At 42.8% G+C, this 19,085-nt stretch overlaps 1 protein-coding gene and 1 long non-coding RNA gene across 3 annotated transcripts in view; one reads left to right on the top strand and one right to left on the bottom strand.

Annotated features, from left to right (window-relative positions):
• The first annotated feature begins 250 nt into the window (after positions 1 to 250).
• LOC118018066 overlaps positions 251 to 19,085 on the top strand; it is a 23,907-nt gene continuing 5,072 nt past the window's right edge. The window contains exons 1-2 of the long non-coding RNA XR_004681315.1: positions 251 to 541; positions 13,384 to 13,447. This is a non-coding gene — a long non-coding RNA (uncharacterized LOC118018066). The remainder of the gene's footprint in view (positions 542 to 13,383; positions 13,448 to 19,085) is intronic.
• Positions 10,455 to 14,070, bottom strand: LOC118018063 (cyclin-dependent kinase 4 inhibitor B). 2 transcript variants are annotated; one of them, XM_035016544.1, is made up of 2 exons: positions 13,546 to 14,070; positions 10,455 to 10,879 (listed from the first exon to the last, which is right to left on the bottom strand). In XM_035016544.1, the coding sequence occupies exons 1-2, from the start codon at positions 13,699 to 13,701 to the stop codon at positions 10,619 to 10,621; spliced, it is 417 nt and encodes a 138-aa protein (XP_034872435.1). In that variant the 5' UTR covers positions 13,702 to 14,070; the 3' UTR covers positions 10,455 to 10,618. The 2 variants fall into 2 exon arrangements, with proteins under 2 accessions (XP_034872435.1, XP_034872436.1); XM_035016545.1 differs by lacking the exon at positions 13,546 to 14,070 and adding an exon at positions 13,428 to 13,536.

Genomic DNA, 19,085 nt, shown 5'->3' with positions numbered 1-19,085 from the left:
GCCCGAGGGCTGCGCGCGCGCGGGCAGCAAGCACCCGAGGTTCCCCTCCTTCCCCCCGCCTCCTCTTTCCCGCCCGATCCGCGCTCTCCCCCACCTTCCCACCCTCCGCGCCGGCGCCCCACGCGGTGACAGCTCAAGGGCCTGTCGCCAGAACGCATATCCAGGCCCCCGCCCCCTCGCAACATTTGTCACCTGACACGGCCGTAAGCAGGAACCACCGCGTTGCGGCCGCTTCCAGTCCTGCTCGCGCCCGGGTTCCCCAACCCCCTTCTTTTATTCCTCGCGCCACTCGCTAAGGGTCTTCCATCGCTCCAGACCGGATTATTCAAAAGAGAAAAAGAAAGGAAAAGCAAGGTCATCACAGCGCTGCATCAGCCATTCAGGAGGCTGGATGTCGGTTTTGAAAGAAATGGCGCTAAGCTCCACTTCTAGATTTGGGAAACGAGCGAAATTAAAGGAAACCGCTGCCTGCAGCCGACGCGACATCTGGACACTGAGTGGCGCTGGCGCCGCCGCAGCGGCGGGCTGGGCGCCCCACCAGGTAGGTGGAGCCGAACCCCAGCCCCGGGGTCCCTGCTGGGCCGGGGGCACCTCTTCCACCCTCTGCTGCCCGCGTCGCCGAGGGCGCGGGGCTGGGCGGAGAAGCCGGGCAGTTTTTATTTTCGGTTTTAACCTCCGAGAGGCAGCGCAACATCTGAACGCTTCTTCCTCTTTCCTCCGCCCGCGGCACTCCCCTCCCCCATGGGCTGCTCCCCGCTTTTCCCGGTTTCCCTGCGGCAGCCCGATTCCCGGCCGGCAGCCCCCCTCCTCCTCCTCCACCCTCCCGGCGCTCCGGCACCCTTCGCTTTCGCGGCCGGACTCCGCCGCGTGGTCGCTCTCCCCGCTCCTCCCTTCCTCCTCCTGCCCCTTTTCTCTTCCACACCACTGATTCTTTATTGCTCGGCCATCCTCCCTCCTCCTCCCGCTTCCCCGCCGTGGTCCACTCAGCACAGGAAAAGCGGGGGAAGGAAAGGAAGCAGCAGCATAAAGGAGGGGTGAGTCGAGGATACAGAGGCGGCCTGAGGACAAGGAGCTCGGTTCCCAGAGCGCAGTCTGGCAGGTCCCTGGCCGCGGGGCTGGATGGAGCTCGCACGCGGGCTCGCTGGCTCCACCGAGGCGGGGAGTCGAGCCCAGGACGCCGCTTTCCGGCGGGCGGCGCTGACTCGGTGCCCCAGCCTCCCCCGCCTGCAGTCAGTCGCGATCGATCTAGAGCCTCGCCCGCTGCAGGCGCGGCCTGGCCGGCGGGCGTCAGGCAGAGGATGTGCGACTAGCTAGGCCCAGCCTTCGCGGAACCTTCAAGGTGGCCCGCCGCGCTGTGGCTTCTCCTTGTGCCCGGGCCTGGTGGTTTAGCGGCAGAAGAGGACCTCAGCATGAGAGCCGACGGGGCCTTACACATCAGGTGCCAAGCTCCGCGGTACGTGGAGACAGTGGGGTTTGCGTTGCCCAAGTCACCGTACACTACCGAGAGGCCAGGTCTGGCGGCAGGCTTCTGCCCGTTCTCCATCCCTCCCCTCATCGCAGGACTTAGCCGCCGACCAGGCCGGTTGCATGAAGTGAGACTTAGGTACCAGTCTTAAATAGCTACTCTAAATATCTAGATCTTCACGAACGCGCCTCTCCCCTCTCCTGTGGGATTCGCTCAGGATTTCCCGAGCACCGTGTTCCCTGCTGGGGCTACTTGCCACCCCTCCGTCCAGAGGGAATCCCCTTTCTCGGTCTTCATAGGCTAGCTCTTTCTCCTTCAGATCTCAAGTTTCCCTGCTCAGAGACTCTCCCTCTCTCAGGCCCCATCTTATCACCATGGTGGTTTTTTTTTTTTTTTTTTTTTTTTTACCTTTTTGTATAGCATTTAGCGAACAAATTATCCTATGTAATTGTTTACTTGTTTGTGGTTTGTCTCTTACAGTAGTCTGTAAACTCCATGGGAGGCAGATCCTGCTCTCTTGCACTACACCGATGACCCTCTCCCCCCCCCCCCCGCCCTCCAAAAAAAAACTTCATAGAGGGGATGGATTAATAAAAATATACAATTATAATGAGGGGATTTCATTTTATGGCCCAGAGGAGGGGCACTTTAGAGGGTGGGTAGTTCAGAGGAAGCATCCTGGAGGAAAAAGGGAGCTGCCTGATTCCAGCATGGTATTATTGAAGGAACCTGGAGAAGTGGAAGAGTGAGGGTTTCCAGGCAGGCGATTAGCTGTGGCAGTAAACCATGGAAGAAGACGTGTGTTGCACATCTCCTGAAATTATTAGTTTCCAGAGAAAAATTGGAAAATTTTTATATAAAATTTCTAGAGAAATTCTGTTTCCAGAGAAACAGAACCAATAGGATGGGTGTGCGTGTGCCTGTGTGTATGATTTATTCTAAGGAACTAGCTTATCTGATTATAGGGGCTGGCAAGTCTGAAATCTGCAAGACAGATAGTTGAGGCTGGAGACCCAGGGAGGAGCTGATGCTGCAGTTTTGAGTCAAGCAGCCTGGAGAAGGAATTGCTTCTTTGGAAAAACTGTCTTTTCACTTAAGGCCTTGGTGAGTGCTGCACACATTATGGAGGGTAATCTGCTTTATTCAAAGTCTATGGATTTAAATGTTAATTATACTTAAAAGTACCTTCCCAGCAACATCTTGACTGGTATTTGACAAAACAGCTGGTAGTGTAACCTAGCCAAGGGGACACCTAATATTAAATATCATATTATCCCATTATGTCTGGGGTCTGCTGAGCCTCAGTTTTCCAGACAAGTTTAAATTCAGGAATCTGTCTGTATTGATTGGGCCCATATAACTTAACCTGTAGCCCTTTCATCTTCACCCAGACTTGTTCTGGGGATAAGGGAAGTTGCCCACTTCAGAGGAATGCCATTTGAGTAAGAGCATTAAGTAAGGTCATTCATTATACAATAAGCTCTGTGTTCAATGAATATAAGTTTTAAAATTTAAACTTAAATCCCATCTTGGTTTTCCCCTGCTGTCCAGTACCTGTGTTTTGTAAGTTGTGGCATGCAGGGGAATTCTATGCAATTTTAATAGTAGAGTAAGCAAAGTACAATTATGTAGATGAATCTTTAGCAAAACAACCAATTTGTGGCATTACAAAGACTTTTGGAATTCCAAATGACTTTTGGCTGTGTGCTCTTCAAAAAATGTAGGACCAAGGCCTGAGCATTAGTATGTGTACACCCTTTTACTTGTATTACTTATTGTATCGTACAGTGGCCCTTTGAATTTGGGATTACTGCTTCTATTTTACGGGTGAGAAAACTGAAGCCACAGGGGCTCAAATCTTGGACAGTCTATGGCCAGCAAGTGCTAGGGCTGGAATCATCAAGAAGGTTTTTGGACTACAAGCCTTGTGCTCTTTCTGTTGTACTAAAGGCTGGAGTCAATAGGGAATGAGCTATCAGTGGGTCATTTGTGCAAATAGAGAATCACTGAATGTGATTTCTTTTCTTTGCTCTTTTCCTTTGGCCTAAAAAACTGATCTCTTAGATCTTAGTTTTTTTTTTTTTTTTAACTCATAAGTTTAAGGCATAGATCTCTCTTAGATTTTTTTTTTTAAAAGATGTTATTTATTTGACAGAGAGAGACACAGCAAGAGAGGGAACACAAGCGGGGGAGCAGGAGAGGGAGAAGCAGGCTTCCCGCGGAGCAGGGAGCCCGATGCGGGGCTCGATCCCAGGACTCTGAGATCATGACCTGAGCCAAAGGCAGACGTGTAATGACTGAGTCACCCAGGCACCCCCAAAAATATACTTTTTTTTTTTTTTTAAAGAGCAGTTTTATGTTCACAGCCAAAGTAGCTCTTAGTTTTTTAATGGAGGAAAATTATTTTCTATTTTGGATCAGCAAATTCATCCCACAGGCAGAGATAGAAGAGGATATTTTACTTGCTTTGTGCCACTGCCCCCCCACTCCCATAATGTCCAGGATATTAGTTTCTTCTCTCAGGTAACTCTTGATGATCAGAATTCCGTGAGAAACTTCCATAATACTGCACATGTTCAAGCTGAAAACCCCAAAGGCATAAGACAAAAGTCACCATAAGCAAGATTTTAAAACTATCATTTGAACATATGACAAAAGATTAACTTTTAAAATATATAAATACATATATGAACAAAAAGGTAAACCAACAGAAATATGAGCAAAGAATACAATGGGTAGCTTATAGTAGACCATATACAAATGGTCAGAAAAATATATGAAAAGATACTCAGTTTTATTCACTGGTAAAGAAAGGTAACAGAAACCATGACATATCTATGGGTGTGGCAAAAATTTAAAAAGGAGTGATAATGTTGGTAAAGTCGTCAGGAAACAATCACACACACTATTGTAACTTGGTGTGATTGTTTTAGAAGGCAACTTTAGACTATTTATAAAAATTGAACATGCATACGTGTCCCTTTGACTTAGCAATTCCTCTCCTATAGCTCATATAAGTATGCAAAGATACACATACATAAATATATGCATGGAAATATATATACTATATATGTACTGTGTATATATATGTATGGAAAGAGATATATGCTATGCATGCATGCATGTATTTGTGTTTATGATATTTGTATTTTTATATATACAGATATATGTTTATACACATATATAAAGATACATGTCCCTTTAACTCAGCATTTCCACTCAATAACTCATACCAGTATGAAAAGTATGTATCTATTTATGTGCATATATACACACACTCATATGTAATATTGAAGATATACAGACACACATATATACACATGCACGTATAAGTTTGGAAAGATTTTACACAGAGACACACATATGCACACACACTTTGTGTGCATGGGTGTGTGAGAGAGATATATTCTTTTTTTTTTGAGAGAGAGATATTCTTAACCCTTGAAGTTTCCCTCCTATAAATTTCTGCAGATAGTTCATGTAAGAATGCAAAAAAGATTCTTTACAGCATCATATATAGTAGCAAAAAAAAAAAGCAAGAAAGGAAAAAGGAGATAATTTATGTGTTTGCCAATAGATTTCTTTTTTAAACTGGGTTTCACCCATAAAATATAAAATTATACAGCCATAAAAAAATGAAGTGCATCTATCTGTCCTGCTAATGGAAGTTGTCTAAGATCTATTACTAATCAAAGAAAACAAATAGTTGTGGGATAGTATGATCCCATTTATGTTTTCCAAATGTGTGTACTGTGGGAGAGGTGTTTACAATGATATGTACCTATATTTCTGGAAGGTTAATTTAAAACATTTTAAAATAGTGGTTACCCCTGGGTAGTGAGAATGGGGAGGGGTAGTGAGGTTTTAGGAGATTTTTACTTAATTTTGTTTCTTTTTTGTACTGCTTGAAAGTTTACCGTGAAAGTAACCACCACAGACATCTCAAATGTAGAGATGCTAATTCTGTAGAGGTCTACAGAATGGTCAGTAAATCTAAATTTTAGAACATCTCTCTATGTAGGTGATTCTAATATGGAGCCAAGATTGAGAACCATGTCCCTATCTGTTGGTCTCCAATGACTGGCGGGGACAGCACTATCTTTTTAAAGATATAATAAATACCTGAGGTGAATGTAAAATGAAATGTCATTTAATTTTTCTCTAGAGAGAGGATGACATTACATTTTTTTGTTTGTTTGTTTACGGTGATATTTAAGCAGATCAAAAGGCTCCTGCAATCCTGGATAGATTTGTATGTGATAACTCTATCAAAGGCAGTCCAGAAATTAGAAAGTAGTAGAAGACGACCGAATATTTTAGGGAAGGTTAGTGTTTAAAACTCTAGGTGGCATGTTAGGAGGAGATACAGGGGACTACAGACGTTTCTCCTGTGCCCTAGGAGAGGTGGTAGAACCCAGCAACTCAGACCCACAGGTATTGGAACTCTAATGCCTGGGGCTTCTGAGTGGGAAAGGGATTAACAGGTGTTTGGGGTTCCTTTGTAAACTTCCACTGTAACATAGATGGCTGTGAGTCAGCATGTCACCTTCACACATCTCTCAGGGATTTTCCCCCACCCCCGGCAAAATCTTCAGACTTCAAATTAGTCTATCAGAGTTGGATTCTCAGTTTTGATGTACATGCTGATTTATACTAGTGTGCTTGGTATGTAATCCATGCTAGTTACATATTATTTCATTAGTAGCACTTGTTTCAAAGCAAATTTGTGGCAAAATTAATAAAGAAATTATAAATATATAAATATATAAAATTTAAATATTTAAATTAAATTAAAACTTAATTAAAACTTAAAAATTTAGTAAATATATATAAATACTTAAATTTGTATATATTTATAATTATATATTATACATTATACATATTATACAGTTATATAATTAAATATAAATGATAAATATAAATGACTTACAAAAGTTACCATTTCTAAAAGTAAAGTAATTCTTTTCCTTATGCAAGGAATGATATTAAAATCTTCTGAGTGGGGGAGTCAAGAGGCAAGAAAGGAGCCATCCTGTTTGTCGTAGCTGAACTTGAGAAAAGTTTTACAGAAAACCAAGGCAGTAGGGAATGAGCAGATTCTGATTATTTTAGGCCTGGGAACATTTTGCAAATCCCGTCAGTATGTAGACCATATAAGTTTGTTTTGATTTGATTTGATTAATTCTGTTGAATTACTGACCTTGCACAAAACACCACCAAGCTGTTCCTCCTTGTATTCCTTTTGTTGCTTTCATCTCCTTCTCTGCCCTCCTGAATAGCGACAGGTACACATTTAGGTGATACAGAAGTCTTCCCTAACCAGCTGGTTTCTACTATCCCCCAGGCAAAATTTAAGGACCTAAAGTTTCAAGGAATCCAATAGAAACAAACCAGAAAGTACAGGCCCCTAGAAATGGGTCTGTAAGATCCATGACTGCTGTTTACCAAGTTACTTACCTTTGAATGACTATATATTTTAGCATTTTCTCACCTTCGCACTTTGTTCTTTCTGATATCCCCAACCTTCTCTCTCTCTCTCTCTGTCTCTCTCCCTCCCTCCCTCCCTCTTTTTAAGTAAGCTCTACAACCCAGCGTGGGGCTTGAACTCACCACCCCAAGATCAAGACTCAGAAATCAAGAATCACATGCTCTATCAACTGAGCCAGCTAGGTGCCCCAGCCCAACCTTTTCTCTTGGTTCTAACTCCTAAACCAACCCATTCTAGGTCAGAATCCCTTGTTATATGCTCATTTTAAAACCACTTTTTCTTTCAGAACATTTATATTAGTTTGCAATGCCTATTTCAGCATTACTTTATAAATCTATTTGGTCTACTTGCTTATCTCACTTTAAGAAACTAATTCCTCTAGTGGCTTTGAGTGGCATTAAGAGAAATGCAAAAAGCAACAGGGAAAATGAGGTAAAACAAAATGAAAAAGACCTGAACATTTAAACTATTAATTTGGAAAGCATCTTTTCTGCTCCTAGTTCTCGCAAATTTGTCTCGCAAATTTGTCTGTAATTTTTCAACTAACTGGTGGAGGTGGTGCTTAATAAAGATTTTTTTCCCTCCCAAGGCTCCAGAATTTTAAAATATGTCTTTCCTCTCTATTCTTCTATGTGTCTTTCCTTGACTCTTAGTATGGCACAATTATTACTAATAAAATGTAAGACCCCCACTACATTCATATATGCCACAAATTCATAAAGGGGTAAAGCTTTAGTGATGGTAGGGAACTTTGGAGTTATCTAGTCTAATTCCCACCTTTTATAGATGAGGGAAATTGAGGCTAATCAAAGTCACAGGACTCAGGTCATGTAGTTGGAGAACCACTACTGGGACCCAGGTCTTCCATTTTTCCAATCAGGTCCTAACTTCTCTTTCCTTCCTTCCCTCTTTCCTTCCTTCCTTTCCTTTCCTTCCCTGGCATTATAAATAGGACAGGAGAAGATCATGGAAAGTATTGTGACACAACTATTGTTGCTCCTTCAAATAATTTTTAAACTTAAAATTGTATTATTTTCTTACATATGTTCTATCATCTATCATCTCTATGTTCATATCTATTTGTAGCTTAGTTAACTGAACACTGTGAAATTATACCAAGCCCCAAATTATTCAAGTTTTCACAGAAAGACTCAATAGGTTGTTAATAATGAAAACTTAGGACGTCAGGGGCACCTGGGTGGCTCAGTCATTAAGCGTCTGCCTTTGGCTCGGTCATGATCCCAGGGTCCTGGGATCGAGCCCCACATCGGGCTCCCTGCTCAGTGGGAAGCCTGCTTCTCCCTCTCCCACTCCCCCTGCTTGTGATCCCTCTCTCGCTACATCTCTGTCAAATAAATAAATAAAATCTTAAAAAAAAAAAGAAAAAAGAAAACTTCGGATGTCAGAATTAGGTTGTAATTAGCTGCTAACATATACATGAAAGCAGATCTATTTTATTTTATTTTTAAATTTTTATTTATTTCTTTAATCTCTGCACCCAATGTGGGGCTTGAACTCATGACCCCAAGATCAAGAGTCAGATGCTCTATCTACCAATTGAGCCAGTCAGGCGCCCCAGACCTCTTGTATTTTAAGTGACACTGACTTTTGCATTTTCTACATAAGGCAGTCCACAGAAGTGCTTCTTCAGATGACTTCTATCATTTTTCCAGATCACTGATTCTACTTGCTCTTCTTCTGGTAGAATCTTGAACTGTGTCTTGAACATTGGAAGAATTATACCCTATTATAAAAAATAATCAACTAATATTTCTCTATCTTGTTCTCATCAGGGAAATGATACCTATCTCTCCGGTTTACGTATTAAATGAATATATTTTAATATATGCCTGGCACAAGTTATGTGTCAATAAGTGCTTACATATTTTTTCCAATAAGAAATGCTCTGATTCTCAACTAACTTTCCCCAGTAATGTGTTCATTTGGGTATACGGAATTGATGGGGAAGTAAAGACTTTTTTATTCAATTTAAAGAAACCCCTTCTTTTGGTCTCTCAAATTAGTTTTTTTTTTTTTCTGTTTCTCTCACTCTCTTTCTCACACACACCCCATAAATCTTTTCCTAGTATGTGTAGCAGTTTTTTTTTTTTTATAAATTGTTGTCGGTATCATTTATCAATAATTATTATAAAGAGTGAGAGAAGTGAACCTCTTTGAGTCTTTAACATTTCTCAGGAGTTAGTGGTAAATCCATGATCATACATTTTTAAACCAAAATATCCACATCTTTGAGTCCAATCTATTGTTTTTTCTTTATTAAAGCATTGAAGTATCAGTTGTTCCAATGCTGTAAGGAATCAAGCAACACTGGACATTAAATCCCAAAGCAGTACACCTTTAGTTTGCTCAGCAGATATGAAGACATTCCACGAGCCATCATCATATATTTTAAACAGTTTTATACTCAATTTACTCTTTCAGTAACCCTTTGGAAAATACCTCAAAATAATTTACTGGGCAAGTGCATCAGTTTTCTAAAAGATATTTGGAATATTTCATAGTTTGACCCCCTGAGACACTCTAGTAAAGGAAACGGTCAGAAAATCTAACAAAGAAATAAATAGGTTAAGGATGAATGGGTCTAAGCTTTAGCACTGTGACAGAGCTTCATTTAAAAGCTGTATTTCTTCCTCACCGAGGAGCACGAGTTACTTTGTTATTTAAAGCTTCCCCAGTGAGAGTGTTACTGAAGAACAACTCAGAAGTACAAAATATCACAAAATCTTTTCATCTCCGGGGGGGGGGGGGTTCTTTATCCTATCGTATATAGATGAAGCAAGTCCTTACAGTTAATCGCGACAGTTGCTCTCCCTACAATCCACCACGTCATCTGTGCGCTGACTTCTGGAACTCCCCAAGAATCTCCCCTCGACTGAATAACAAACAGCAAGCACCTGCCCCTCTCCGGGAGCTGTTCTGTGTCGTCTTGACCCAGGGATTGTAGAACCTGTGGGCAAGTTCAAGGTGGCTCTCGCATCCTCCTTTCCCGTCACTATCCGGTGGAACTGGGCGCAAGTCCCCAGGGCTTCGCAGGTGACTTGGGTGGCAACACACAGCCTATAAAGCCTTGGGCACCTGCTGATGCCCTCTACTGTCGAACTCGTCTTTGGCATCGTTGTCTTCTCCTCAGTCTTCAGAGGTTTCCTTCTAGCCCCCGGCGCCTCAAACCCAGGTAGGGGCTGCGGATACGCTCCTTCAAGGTCAGAGGGCAAACGTGCCATCTGCCTCCTGCTCAAATGCCAATCATCGCCGCCTCCCACTCTGCCGCCAGCGTCTTTCCAGTGAAGTTTGGCAGACACCTGGGGTCGTTAGGGACTTTATAGGCCGCTTTTTGCCAGAAAACCCTGGACAGTAAACGACACCCGGGAGCTTCACGTTCAGCTCCTAAATCTCTCTGGAAATCCATTTGCACCACCTCTGCTTTTGGCTGCGCCGTGAGTGTGAGGGCGGGATCCAGGGGAAAAGAAGAAAGAAAAAAAAAATGTATTCATGGTCCGCTTCTCCTCCCCCACGGTGAGTCAAGTCTCTTGGAAGGCTTGCAGGCTTTCCGCCGCTCCACATTTGTAGCCTCCCTTGAACTAAGTTGGGGGTGGGGAACAGGGGAGAAACGAAGTGTCGTTGTGGGCGGCTGGGGGTACCTGCCATCAGTCTCCTGCAGCTGCGCGCAGGTACCCGGCGACAGCGCCGTGGCCCCGCTCCTCAGCCAGGTCCACGGGCAGGCGGCCCCAGGCATCGCGCACGTCCAGCCGCGCGCCGGCTCGGTGCAGCACCACGAGCGTGTCCAGGAAACCGTCCCGGGCCGCGTCGTGCACAGGTCGGGTGAGGGTGGTAGGGTCGGCGCAGTTGGGCTCCGCGCCGTGGCACAGCAGCAGCTCGGCCACGCGGGTGCTGCCCATCATCATGACCTGCCGGAGAGAGCAGAGTGGTCAGGGCGGCGGTGGTCAGGGCAGCAAGATGCAGGCCTGGACCGGGACAGGTAGAACCGTTTCAAAGAAATACCTATTCATGAAGTATCCACCTAACGCAGGGGCGCTTACAAGTCTCAGGAGTCTGGTTATGCTTCCTTTGCTGATGCAATCCCAACACCCTCCCCCCTCTCCCCTTTTATAACTCTTTACTCAGTCCTAACTGGGTTGCATTTTATTTTCCAAACATGCGGAGACAAGAAAGAGCTGATAATAAAGCTCTAATAGTCGTTGCGCGAAAAAGAAAATTTTGATTTCTGTTGGAACATGGGAATCTATTTTGTTAAATGATTTATGGGCAGTTACGTCTAAAATGTCTTGATGTCTCTCCCACCTCAGCCATGATCCGGATCTAAAAATATTTACTAGGCAGTCAGCTGATATTTTTAAGAGAGAAATGCTTTAGAGGAGAAATAATGTTTTATTTTTTAATTTTTTAAGAGTTTATTTATTTGACAGAGACAGCCAGAGAGGGAACAAAAGCAGGGGAGTGGGGGAGGGAGAAGCAGGCTTCCTGCAGAGCAGGGAGCCCGATTTGGAGCTCAATCCCAGAACTCCGGGACCATGACCTGAGCTGAAGGCGGATGCTTAATGATTGAGCCACCCAGGCGCCCCAGAAATAATGTTTTAAGTTGTTTAGTTTTCCTCTTATATCCCCTGTGGGAGGCTTTTACATTTCATTGTCATATATGTTTGCGCTCATAAACTGAATATAGTCTGACAGTTTGAGCCAAAATTGGAGATAGAGGGGAAAAAGTAATGTCACGTCTAGTCTTATAAGATGATGAAAACAAGTTATTTTTTTAACATGATTTACCATTTTTAATATTTTAAGTTTACATTATAGGTAAGGGATAAAGTTTAAAGGGTAATATATTTAATGTAACATAAACACTATATTTACATTGTACAGGATTTTATAATGTAACAGGATTTTATAATGTTAGATAGTAAATAATTTGCTGTGTAAAAAAGAGCTCGGATGTTAGTGAAATCAGAGCAATGCATAATTTAGAAAAAAGATGTTTTGGAGCTGTAAGCCTGTAGCATCCACTTGTGTACATGTACATTATACAAGCATTTACTTTCTTATTTTAACAATAAAACAGTTTTTGATAACTAAATATCCAAAACGGAGTTCTTTATTCTTGTGAGTTTATGTATTTTAAAATGGACCATGTAATTGAAAGACAGTACTTTTTGTTTCATGAATATTAGAAACATCCATTTCCTCCCTTAAAAACCATGATATGTTATCATTTCCACTAGTGATGTATGTCAGATATTTCATATATAGAGGGAAAAAAAGTGGTTCTTAGTATCTCAGAAAATGATGAATTAAAACTATAATTAAAATCTCTTAAAATTATTAATATCATTTGACGTCTTTAATAACTACAATATTTTTGCTGCTTTAAACTATCCCTCATTTCTTTTTCTTTTCTTTTTTTTAAAGATTTTATCCCCTTATTTGAGAGCGCATGCATGGTGTGTGCACACACACAAGCAGGGGAGGCAGGAGAGGCAGAGGGAGAGGAAGAAGCAGACTCCCCGCTGAGCAGGGAGCTGGAGGTAGGGCTTGATCTCAGGACCCTAAGATCATGACCCCAGGGGAAGGCAGATGCTTAATCGACTGAGCCACCCAGGCGCCCCAAGCTATCCCTCACTTCTTATAACACTTTTCTAAGAATGCAAAAGGAATGAACATATATTTCTTTAAAAATCTACACAATTAATAAGATTCCTTAATAACAGCTTGGTTCTAGAACGTGACACTGAGATCAATACTAACCATCATAGTCAACAATAAAGCACAAAACATTACCTTGGATTTTAAAGGAATTAAAAAAAATCAGTACTAATTAAAGGGATTCATAAACATACTGAATAAAGGATTTTAACAATGAAGAGGCGAATTATTTATGTAGACCCTCTGCCATTTAAAAAGGACGTAAAAATTGCTGCAAGCATGCTTTTGTAATCTAATCACTGTATAATTAAACAAAAATCTATGAAAGCATATTTTTCTTATGTAACACTCAAGAGACCCTGCTAACGTAAAAGGAATTAAGTTCTGTGGTCGAGGAATCCTGGCTTATCTCTTTGTATTCAGTTTTCCTCTATGAGAAAAGAATAAGAGAATTTCATATTGCAGCCTAGAAGTGCACGGTAATTTTTTTCATGCACTATGATTCTGCATGATTCCTCAAATCTAATCCAGATTGTGTAATTTTGTCATTTAATTATCTCTATCAGTGAAAGTTGATCGATATTTATTGAAAGACACAAAAATTTTCCTCCCCAAATAACCCTCCCTTTCCCCCCAATTGAATTTATCCCTTGCATCTGTGATCACAAGACAGGAGAGGGAATATTGACATTTTTTCCACTACTAAAAAGAAAACCAAACTGAAGTAGTGGTTTTTTTCAATCCCTTTCTTTAGGATCCTTGGTGGGGGAGAACCTGCTTTACACCTGGGCGCCACACCTCAAGGAAGAGAGACACAGGTACGTTGGTGAAGATCTCGGTCCCAGCCGCGTCCCACGGAGGCCGCTCCCCTTTGTTCATGCGCCCCCTGCCGGCGAGGCCCCAGGGCCCCAGCTACCTGGATCGGCCGCCTCCCGAAGCGGTTGACTCCGTTGGGATCCGCACCGGTTTCCAGGAGCTGCCGCACGGTCTCCACTTGCCCCTGCGCCGAGGCGTTGGCCAGGCCCGCGTCGTCGCCACCACCACCGAGCATGCCCTTGTCCTCCTCGCGCATTTCGCAGGCCGCAGACGCAGACTGACCGGGATAATCCACCGCTGGCCGCGAGCGTCGCCACACTCCCTTGTTCCCCACCTCGTCTAGGCGCCGTCTCCCCTCCGTGGGAAAGTTCAGGTCAGCTTCAGCCCTCTTTCGCCGTCCTTCTGTCGCCTTGGAGGTCCTTGCAATGTCGTGCCACTCGTGGTTAAACCGGGCTTTTCCCGGCTCACTCCCGGGGAAAAGCGCCTCGCGTGGCCGCAGCCGAGCGCAGGGCGCCTCCGGCCGCCGAGCGCGGGCGCGTCGCAGCGTTCTCACTGCGGAGCCTCGCTCCGGCTAGATGGCGAGCTGGCTGGGAATGAATCCGTTTCACGCTGGGCGGCCGGGCAGGGCATTCCCCACCCCCTTAGGCTCCGCCCCCTGTCCGGCCGGCCGGCGCTGGCACTTCCCACTCGGTTGGCCGGGAGGCCTGGCCGGCAGATGACGTTACAGCCGACGAGGTAGGGGCGGGAGGGGGGGAAGCCAGCCCGGACTGTGCTGGGACGCATGCGCCAGACACCGGGCGTGCGGAGCTTGCTGTCCTGCTGGCCCAGTGTCCTGCAAGGCCTTAGCTAAGGTTTTGGAAAAGTTGAATTAATGCAGTCAGCTCCTAATCCCCTCCCTCCAGCAGGCGGAGCAGAGGATTTCTATTCCTTCAGCCCTGTGCCAGCTGGTTTCATTCTGGAGACGTTAGTCGTTCCTTGTGCAATTGAACGACTGGCTAAGAGGCATTCAAAATAACTTCGTCTCCCCTAAGATTTCTGAAAGTGACATTTTTGCACCTGTCATGCAGGTTAAATTCATCCTCAGGGAGTACTTGAACTTCACTAGCTTCACATCTTGCATCAACCTTAGCAATTTTCTTTTGGGTGTGTCTTCTTAGTTGAATTAGTCAAAAATCAGTCACAGTGAAAAATCCTGAGAATCCTGTTTTGAATGTGTTTTTTATTCTTTTCATCTTTGAATAATGGATACACACACACACACACACAACTCCAAAAAACAAACCTAGTTTGGGAATGACAATGGCAACCTGGTACACGTGAGACTTTTAAAAAATATAAATATGTATTTTAAGAATCTGAGATTCCAGTTTCATGATATTTGAATAGTATTATTTTTGTTTGCACTCTTACCTATTTAAACCCACTTCGCAAGTATTTGATTTTTATTTATCATGAGTAATAAAGGAAATTTATGCAGTAATAATGAAGCATAATAAAACAGGGGTGTGGTGCTGGGCCTGTCATTAAACAGGATGAACCTGTCATTAAATCCTCTTCTGAAGATTTAAAGGCCAATTGCCTTTCTTCCCAATCTTCCTAGGTGTTTGAATTAACATATGTATTGCTTTAAAGATTTAAAAAATTGCAGCTGATGTTCGATTAAAATAGGAAGAGAACCACAAGTTATGTATCTGTTGTCTGAAAGCTTTGGTGAGGAACTACATTAGACTGAGCTTCTTCTAACACGGAACAGTTCTTATTTACAAGTTAATTTTGGTTCAGAGTGCAGAGGAAGAGTGCCTAAGGAAGGGCAATTGCTTGCTTACTCATAAATGGGAGTTTGTTTCACATGTTTCTTTTTTTTTAATTTTTAAAGATTTTATTGATTTATTTGACAGAGAGAGACACAGCGAGAGAGGGAACACAAACAGGGGGAGTGGGAGAGAGAGAAACAGGCTTCCCGCTGAGCAGGGAGCCTGAATGCGGGCTCGATCCCAGGACCCTGAGATCTCGATCTGAGGCAAAGGCAGACGCTTAATGACTGAGCCACCCAGGCGCCCCTCACGTGTTTCTTCTAGCATACCTTAGCTTGGGCTCCCCCTCCCCAATCCATTGAAGAATAAGGAAGAGTTCTTCAAAGACAGGGGAGCATAGAAGTGGTGGTTAGGGATGAAGATCTACTGACTGAGACAGAGTTGAAATCCACCTGGATAGGGAAGGGAAGGAGGCAGCATTGATAATCTTACCCCATCTCATTTCTTAGTTTTCAGCTTCTTAATTTCTCTATCTTTCCCTCTTATTTGAACCTCCACTCTTATCTGAAAAAGAAAAGTCCTTTTATTTGTTGATGGTGGCTCCATTTCTTGGTCTGGCCAGAGGAATAGAAGTCTACTTCTGGTTGAAAAGCATAGATGAGCTGTTTTTGACCAGTCTTTGGAGCTAGTCCCCACCCATGGTGTATTGTAGATTACAGGTGTGTAGGCAGAATGGGAGAAGGAAGAGGAAATATAGACAGTGGGAAGCCAGAGTTTTGAAATGGATGGCATTGTTTCTTTGGCAGTCACTCTGAGGGGCTGAGTCATCAGACTGATAGTGGCGGATGTGGTGGCAAATGGACTCAGTCCAGAGTATCTTCATCAGAACAGCCTAGCTACCCTGAAATTTAGTGCATAGCCAAATGTAAAAAGGCAGGTTGCCTTTTAAAGGAGTGTTGTTGGGGTCTTTCTTCTAACGGATCCAGTAATTAAATTAGTTCAACAAAATTTAGCTCAGTATGTCCTATATTCCGGGAGTCCACAATTGAGTAAGATGTGGGTGCTAGCTTTTAAGAAAGTCTCCCTGGTGGCACTCAAAACTAATAAATAGAGAGTTTCAATTTAATGCAATAACTTTACTGAGGATGTATCTAAAGGATATTTTGGGAGTAAGAAGAGGGGAACTTAAATCAAGATGGAGATGCAGAGGAGTTACCAGATGAAGAGTCTCTAAAGAATGCATCAGAAAATATTTCCTGTGTTCTAGATTTGAGCTTTGGATTTCTCTGAAACTTAGCAAAAAGGTCAGAAAAAGATAGCATGAGCCAATTTTTGAGCCACTTTCTTAAGTGGTAAGCATGGCCAAAGTGTCTGAAAAAATGAAAACTATTTGGAGTTGATAAGGAGATGGAAGAAAATTGTTTTTAGTTGAAGGGGACATAGACAAAGAGTGGTAAGATAGAGAAAAAGCCAATTAGCCGAATGTCTGAGAATCTTCCACGAGGCAGATATGTGAGCTTCCCTCAGTAAGTTGACTGGGAAAGAATTTTGGGCGGGGGAAATGTTGCTAGCGGTACGCGCGATTACTAGCACCACGGACAGCGTCTTCCTAGGAAGCGCATCTAGGTGGTCCTAACCCACTCCAGACTGAGAATTCCTGAGAAAGCTTCACACTTGATCTTCCAAACCCCTTTTCTCCCCTGAAATTCAAAGAATCACATGGAAACTCGACGGACTAATTTACAAAACATCTTTACAATGGACTGCTTAATCTGATTTCCAAATATTACTGGATTATCTAATATTTTCTATGTAAAGAACATGAAATCGTCTCTATATTTAAAAGAAGAGAGGAGAAATATACTTAATGTCTACCCTGTTCCAAGTGATTTACAAGTATTTCATTTAACTCTCATAAAACTCCACTGCAAAATGTATCAGTTTCTCAATTTTACAGACAAAAGGATCAAAGAAATTAAGTAACTTGCATACTAGTTAAGCATTGTTGGAGGTAGGGTCTAACCTGTGTGTCTTCAAAGCCTCTACCCCTAACACTACATAGTGTTTTTAGCAGCTGTCATGGTAGGCTTCACTGGAAAAAAAAGTGCAATGAACTGGCTTATAATTATTTTCCAGCCTACATTGTGTTTTCCAGATGGTTCACCTCACAGCACACCCTTAATAGACTTCAAAGATGACATTTCACATGTAATACAATAGCACATTTGTCTTGGACAATAGGGTGAGATAATGAAACATTTTACCTCTCCCTGAAACCCAGCTGTCTCTAGGATGAAACACAACTTATTGTTAATGCTTGAAACACATTTAAGAGATGAAGTGGATGAGAACATAGCGGGCAGCTGAAACTTAGAATTGTCACAGCTATGCCATTTAATAGGGTGGATAATTTATAAGTGAGAAAAGGGAGAAAGTAAATGGTAAAGTGGCATAGAATTTTGGAGGTAAATAGAAGGGAATGAGTAGAGGGGTGGCTGGGTGGCTCAGTCAGTTAAGTGTCTGCCTTTGGCTCAGGTCATTATTCCAGGGTCCTGGGATTGAGCCCCATGTCGGGCTCCTTGCTCAGCGGGAGCCTGCTTCTCCCTCTGCCTGCCATTCCTCTGTTCGTGCTCTCCCTCCCTCCCTCTCTTTCTCTCTCTCTGACAAACAAACAAATCTTAAAAAAAAAAAAAGGGAATGAGTAGAATCGGTTTCAATATTACAAATAATGCAAATTTCCAGTGAAAATGTTCATATTCTAGTTGGTGAAACTATATATGAACTCACTATCAAAGTGTGAATACAAATCAATTTGTATTTGTATGACCCACCTCCCATCAGGAGACTTGATTCTCTCCATTTCATCAGTTGAGATTTATGCTTCAGGATTCATAGTATATCTCTTTCTATATTCCCATATTTATTTCTTTCCTTTTTTTAAAAGAAGATTTTTTTTGTTTATTTGAGAGAGAGAGAGAGTGCACAGCAGGGGGGAGGGGCAGAGGGAGAGGGAGAAGCAGACTCCCTGTTCAGCAGGGAGCCCCAGGGAGGGCTTGATCCCAGGATCCCAAGATCGCGACCTGAGCTGAAGGCAGATGCTCAACCAACTGAGCCACCCAGGCGCCCCTCCCATATTTATTTAAGTTTAATTGAACAGTGGACATTTTAGCATCTATATTAGTTTTCCAAGGCTGCCATAAAACAATACTGTAGACTAGTTGGCTTAAACAATAGAAATTTATTTTCTCAGCTTGGTTTCTCCTGAGGTGTCTCTCCTAGGTTTGCAGGTGGTCACATTCCTGCTGCTTCTTCTCATATTCATCCTGTGTGCATGTAAGTCCCTGGTAATCTCTTTTGTGTGTTCAAATTCCCTCTTCTCATAAGGACACTAGTCAGATTGGATTAGGACCCACTCCAACAGCCTCATTTTAACTTAATCACTTCTCTACATGCCCTATCTTCAAATACAGTCACATTCTGAGATACTGAAGGTCAAAGATTTAACATATGAATTTTGGGGGGACACAATTCAGTCTATAATGGAGTCTTTCCCAATTTCTACACATACCATTTTTATTAATTTGTTTATTTGAACAAGGGTAAAAATAATGTCAACACATTGAAATTTGTTGATATTGACACCAGTCTCTTGTGTCTCTTTTATATTTTATTTATTTATTTTTTAAATATTTTATTTTTAAGTAATCTCTACACCCAATGTGGGGCTCAAACTCACAACCATGAGATCCAGAGTCACTTGCTCTACTGACTGAGCCAGCCAGGCACCCCAATTTGTGTCTTTTCTAATCTATAGACTTTTCTTTCTTTCTTTCTTTCTTTCTTTCTTTCTTTCTTTCTTTCTTTCTTTCTTTCTTTCTTTCTTTCT

Source organism: Mirounga leonina, unplaced genomic scaffold (assembly GCF_011800145.1).
Source record: "Mirounga leonina isolate KUSES-001 unplaced genomic scaffold, KU_Mleo_1.0 Mir_170, whole genome shotgun sequence".
In the NCBI taxonomy this organism is placed as follows: Eukaryota; Metazoa; Chordata; class Mammalia; order Carnivora; family Phocidae; genus Mirounga; species Mirounga leonina.
Note: the sequence above shows the minus strand (reverse complement) of the source record. Positions and strands in the feature narration are given on the sequence as shown.